At 54.1% G+C, this 5,629-nt stretch overlaps 1 protein-coding gene and 1 gene segment (V, D, J or C); both read right to left on the bottom strand.

Moving 5' to 3' along the window:
• Positions 1–85: 85 nt before the first annotated feature.
• On the bottom strand, positions 86–627 carry LOC112120926 (the record flags this gene model as incomplete). The annotated part of the segment is given in 2 exon segments: positions 86–426; positions 532–627. Coding segments are annotated over 2 exon segments (390 nt in total), but the record flags the coding sequence as incomplete, so codon positions are not given.
• A 3,743-nt stretch (positions 628–4,370) lies between these two features.
• Positions 4,371–5,017, bottom strand: LOC112120927 (pre-B lymphocyte protein 3-like). The gene is made up of 2 exons (XM_024220081.2): positions 4,969–5,017; positions 4,371–4,699 (listed from the first exon to the last, which is right to left on the bottom strand). The coding sequence occupies exons 1-2, from the start codon at positions 5,015–5,017 to the stop codon at positions 4,371–4,373; spliced, it is 378 nt and encodes a 125-aa protein (XP_024075849.2).
• Positions 5,018–5,629: the final 612 nt, after the last annotated feature.

Raw genomic sequence — 5,629 nt, 5'->3', positions numbered from 1 at the left:
CCCCTGTGTAAGAAGCAGGCTGGTGCTCAGAGCAGGCACAGCCTTGCCACAGGGCTGCAGTGGAGTGAGAAGGTTTTTGTCTCACTTCCCCATAGGACGGTAGCACTGTGCAAGCACTCCCAGTCCACGTAACACAGTAATAGACGGCATCATCCTCTGCCTGGGCCCCAGTGATGGTTAAATAGCCAATCTTGTCGGAGCCAGAGCGAGAGCCAGCGAACCGGCTGGGGACCCCCGAGCCCATGCCTTTGTTAGATTCAGTGAAAAAATACAGCAGGTATCTGGGGACGCTGCCCGGCCTCTGCTGTATCCAAACGACACGGTTGGCACTGACGGTGTAACTGCCCTCTAGCGTGCAGGGGAGCTGGACATTCCCCCCGGGAGACACGAACTCGGAGGGCGGCTGAGTCACCTGAGCGTAGCAACCTGCAGAAAGCAAAGAGCAGGGGGGTGAGCACCGCTATTACTGCCACGTTTTCGGCTGACCTCGGTTCCAGGCGTGGTCAGACGTCAATCTGCTGTAGCCGTTACCTGTCAGGAAAAGCCCCAGGAGACAGAGAGGCAGCGTGGGCTGGGCCATGGTGCAGGGAGATGGGGAGAGGTCACAGGAGCTGGGTTTCTGCTGGTTTGCAGCCTGTTCCCTGCCTTTGTGAAACCCTGTGGCAGCCTTTAGAGCCCTTATGGGCAGGGGTAGGGCAGCCACATATGCAAATGAGCCCTCCAGGGTCAAGCTGGTGCAGCCCAGTATGTAAATGAGCTCTGGGGGGGGTCAAGCTGATGCAGCCCAGTATGCAAATGAGACTCAGGGGTGGAGGTCAGACATCGTGCTCTTTTCATGATCCAGACGCCCTCAGTTCTCAGACCTGCCGCCCCGGGTCAAACCAACGCTCCAGCCACAGTTTCCTGGCTCCAGAAGTGGCCAGAGTAAAGAGTTCCACCCCCTTCATGAGCAATTCTGCAACAATCCCGATGGCCTTTTGCTCTGGATGTGTCCCTGGGAACGGCTCAAGCCTCCCCCTGAGCGTGTGGGTGTGAGGCACTCGGCAGGATAAGTATCTGGGTACATCTCACTTAACCAATGCCCTGCTACTGGTGCACCACCGTCCCTCCTGTTCTCTGCCTGCGGCACAGACCAGTCTAGTCTCCCGAGGTTGTTGGGTTCCGTGTTTTGGTTGTTGGATTCCGTGTGCAGGTGCTGGGTGGGGATTAGTGGCCTGTGATGTACAGGAAGTAAGGCTAGATGATCTGATGATCCTTTCTGGCCCTTCTGAATGTAAGTGAGAGCAAATGACAATGACAGGGGTAGACAAGAGAAGGCGCGTTTGTAGAGAAGGTTCATAGATTCTAAGGCCAGAAGGGACCATTGTGACCATTAGTCTGGTCTCCTGTAGAACTCAGGCCATAGAATTTCCCACAATAATTCCTAGAGCAGAGCTTTTAGTAAAACATCCCTGATGGAGACTCCACCATGATGCTGGGTAAATTGTTCCAGTGGTTAATTACACTCACCTTAAAAATTTACACCTTTTTTCCAATCTGAATTTGTCTAGCTTCAGCTTCCAGCCAATGGATCTTGTACTTTTGCTAGACTGAAGAGCCCATTATTATATATTTGTTCCCTATGTACGTACTTATAGACTGAAATCAAGTCACCCCTTAACTGTCTCGTTTTGGTAAGCTAAATCGATTGAGCTGCTTGAGTCTATCGCTATGAGGCAGGTGTTCTAATCCGTTAATCATTCTCATTGCTTAACCCTCTCCAATTTATCAACAGCCTTCTTGAATTGTGGGCACCAGGGCTGGACACAGGATTCCAGCAGTGCCAGATACAGAGGTGAAATAACCGCTCTACTCCAATGCAAGATTTCCCTGTTTTTGCATCCCAGGATTGCATTAGCTTTTTTGGCCACAGCATCACTCTGGGCTCTTATGTTCCGTTGAGACACTACTTCAGACAAGAATTTAGCCTGTTATAGTTAAATTTAGACCTAGAAACTGTGTTACACCTTTTGTTTTGTCTGTAACCATTTCTGTTTCCATTAGTATCCTTACCCACTAACCCATAAATCTGAGCCTTTGATAAGAGACGTGCGATAGTTGTCACTACGCAGCTATCTCAGTGCTGCGAGGTGATAACGGAGTTGATCCTCCGTTGACTCAAAGAAACGAGTGTGTCCACTGCCCCTTGGGGACAGCAAGCCTGGTAAGGTCTGGGATTGTCCAGTGACGGGCTGGACACTGCCAGGAGCGCTCCACGGATCTGGGGGTTGGTGTGCGCCTAGCACTGCCTGCACAGAGCCAGCACGGCCTGTGGGGGCCTGGGAGGCAGGGCTGTGTTGCCAGAGGCTGTTGGTTTCAGGCAGCTGAGCTACAGCCGGCACAGACACGACGGCTTCACGCTAAGGGCAGGTCGTGGTGAGGTGCCTCACAACCCCGGGTGCCCCTGGGGAGCGTCACAGGAACCAGGCAGTCTGAGATTCAGACCAGCAGCGTCAGTAAAAGAGCTCTAACTCTGTGTTGTGTCTGGACCGATGGTAGCGACGCATCCAACTGCAGTTTAGAAAAAATAACAATGGGGAGAGGTTAAAGAGAGAATGTTCCAAGTGTCCCAATGAACTCCACGCTGCACAGGATACAAGACATGCAGCTAATTATTCGCATTTATTGTATGTATTGCAGAATCTCACAAAAGCCTCAACCAGGATCCAACCCCCATCACGCTGGGTGTTCTGCATAGCAAGTGACACACAAGGGAGAAGCGTCACATTATCAGAACGTTGCTGGATATGCCCTAAGGGCAGGACGCAGTTAGCTAGAGAACACTGACAGCTGAGTCACCCCCTGTGGGTGTCCCATACACCACACCCCTCCAGTGTACAATGCTAGAGCAAAGAATGTATTACAGCAAAGTAAGGCCCCAAAAGCACAAGCAGAGATCTGAAAATCGGGCCCTGGGATTCTCAAAACAGGCTCATTTTGGCTCCAAACCTGCACTCATTTAAACACAGGAAAACTTTCCTCTCCTGAGCAGCCCCATTGCCGTTAATTCTGGGTTTCGTTGGTCCAATAAAAGGAGCCTCTTGGGGGGCTGTTTTTCTCTGGTTTGGACTTGGGAATACATTGAATGGAATGTATTTGCTGAGATTCAGCAATTGTGGTGGTGCTCAGAGTTAGCTAATCACCCATTCCCTGGTACACACCAGAGAGAGCGGCTGTTCCCAAAGATTGGCAGGCAGGTCCGCTGAGAGCTGCCGGGCCAGGCCGACTGTGATGGAATGTTATCATTAATGTTTATTATTTACCCAGCACCAGAGTGTGCAGGGCACTCGCTCCCCCTGCCCAGCCACGCTAACAATCTGTCTGAATTTCTCAGCTGCTGTCTTGGCAATGGCTGAACTCAACTCACGGAGCTCTTCGTTCTTCCCTCCGGATCCTGTGAGTCTGAGCTAAGGACTGGTGGTTCTACCCCCCGCATCATGTGCATGCTGCTGGCTGATGGCCACGGTTTCATGGTGAGTGCGGCCGTGGGCAGTGATGTGCTGCCACCATCTTAGGGAAAAGCTCCCACCAAGTTCTCTCTCTCAGCCCCATGGGCTAATGGCCTTGAAGAGAGCTGGGATGAGAGACCGGGAATCTATTTGTCTTCCCATTTAAACAAAAAACACTTCCTCAGAAGCTCAGAACTGAGAAAGAAGGCAGCAGCAGCTGGTAAACACTTATGCTGAGTATAAATCAGAGAAGCCCCGAGACTGCTCTAACTTACGCCGGGCACTGGGCAGGGCCCTGAATGGGCCCCGAATACAGGAAGTGCACAGGTAGCTTAAAGGGACTGTCTCTCTCCACCACCAGCAGCATCCTTTGTTCCTGTCCCAAGCCCCAGAAGCAGAGTAAGTGAGAACCCGGCCCGCTGTATGTGGGAAAGGCAGATAACATACTCCTGAACATCAGAACTAGTGCTTTAGAAATCTGGCTTTTGTGTCAAGCTGTACTGGGTGCCCCACATGCAGCTGACGGGGATCTGAGCAGATGGACAGGGGCCTGCAGGAAGGAAAGACCAGCTCCGTTAGGTAGGGTCTCTGTGCAGTGGGAGCTGCAGGTTCCCAGCACCTGGCAGGATCTGGCCCTGCGTGTCTCATAGCATTCTGCACTCCACCAGGTGACATGCGTCAAACAGGAAGCCACCATCCGTCACAGCTCTCTGAGCATAACTGACCGGGGGGCCTCACCTCTAGGCTAATTCAAGGGTGGAGAACATGAGCCGTTTCTTTTTTCCGTTCCTTATAGGGCTGCGGTTCCCTCAGCACGAGGCTCTGCAAGCAGGGGCTCATCAGAGTCCCCCGGGGGCCAGCACAGGTTTTGGTTCCACATTTCTAGAGATAGTAGATGGGATATGTGATGGAGCAGTAATAGTCAGCGTGGTCCTCAGCCTGGACCGCGGCGATGGTCAGAACGCAGGCGTTGCTGGCGGGGTCTTTGGACGCGGAGAAGCGGTCCGGAATTCCAGAGGGCTTGTCCTTGTCCACCTCCGAGTTGTAATAGAGCAGGTACCTCGGAGGGCTGCCAGGTCTCTGCTGGTACCAGGCGACCCCGAACTCCCGGATGTTGTACCCAGGATTCAGGGCACACGAGAGTTTCACCGTTTGTCCCGGCAACACTAAAATGGAGGCCGGCTGAGTCAGCACCGGCTGCGCCCTGGAAGCTGAACGAAACAAGGGCGCAGTTACGGACGGAATGTGCCGATCCCACCCCCAGTGGCTGAACTGTGACATTATCCCCTCCGGCATCGCCTCCGCACCAGCTACAGGTTAACCTCTCGCGTGCCACACCTCCGGCAGCCCGCCTGACCACGCCTGCCTGCTCCGCCCGGCCCTGTCTGCAGCGCAGCGATAGCTCAGCACAGGAGCCTCGCCCTTCGGTCCCTCCCTCTGCAGAACTCCCTGATCGCCTCCGCCTCCCACGGGAACGTACCTGGCACCAAAACCCCTGGGAGGAGGAGAGCCAGGAGGCGCAGCACCATGGCGAAGGCCTTGGAGGGAGCCAGAGGGAAAGGAATCGGCAGCTGCTGTGCAGCCGGGCCCCTGGCTCTGTGCAAACCTGCAGCAGCTTTAGAGCGCTGGGGGGCCCGGCAAGCCAGGTGGTCTATGCAAATGAGCCCTGGGGCTCAGGGACTCCAGCAGCTGATCAGGTGACTATCGGCTGCTCTCTGCGCTATTCAGCCACAAGGCCCACACTCTGAGGATGAAGCTTCAGTCACCGCAGGGAAGAACGGATTCAGGGCTGACACCCCGGCTGTATTTTGGGCTCTGGCATTTGCTGCTGAATCCAGCCTCCTCCTCTTGTCTGTCCCCCTCCCCCCTGCAGGTAACGTGCGCATGAGACATGGAGCCGGGTTCTATTCCAGCTCTGCCCACAGACCTCCCGTGTGCCCCTAGGTAGCTCACGTCCTCTCTCTGGGGCTCCGTTCCCCCACTTATAAAGCAGGGATAATAAAACCCACCTCCCCCACAAGAGCTGGGAGGCTGAACTCATCCATATTTGAGAAATGCTCAGATGGAAAGTGCTACGGGAGGAGAATCTAAGACCAGGCTCCTTTCTGGGCAGAGCAAGCCGCTTTCCTTCAGAGACTGGA

The sequence above is a fragment of the Terrapene carolina genome, unplaced genomic scaffold (assembly GCF_002925995.2).
Source record: "Terrapene carolina triunguis isolate 2854851 unplaced genomic scaffold, T_m_triunguis-2.0 Scaffold1066, whole genome shotgun sequence".
Taxonomy (NCBI): Eukaryota; Metazoa; Chordata; order Testudines; family Emydidae; genus Terrapene; species Terrapene triunguis.
Note: the sequence above shows the minus strand (reverse complement) of the source record. Positions and strands in the feature narration are given on the sequence as shown.

Bases quoted from the DNA above. Each gene is read 5' to 3' on its own strand.
- LOC112120927 (XM_024220081.2), bottom strand. From the start codon at position 5,017: ATGGTGCTGCGCCTCCTGGCTCTCCTCCTCCCAGGGGTTTTGGTGCCA. The intron at 4,700-4,968 runs GTACGTTCCCGT...TGTTTCGTTCAG, and splicing joins CCCAGGGGTTTTGGTGCCAG to CTTCCAGGGCGCAGCCGGTG.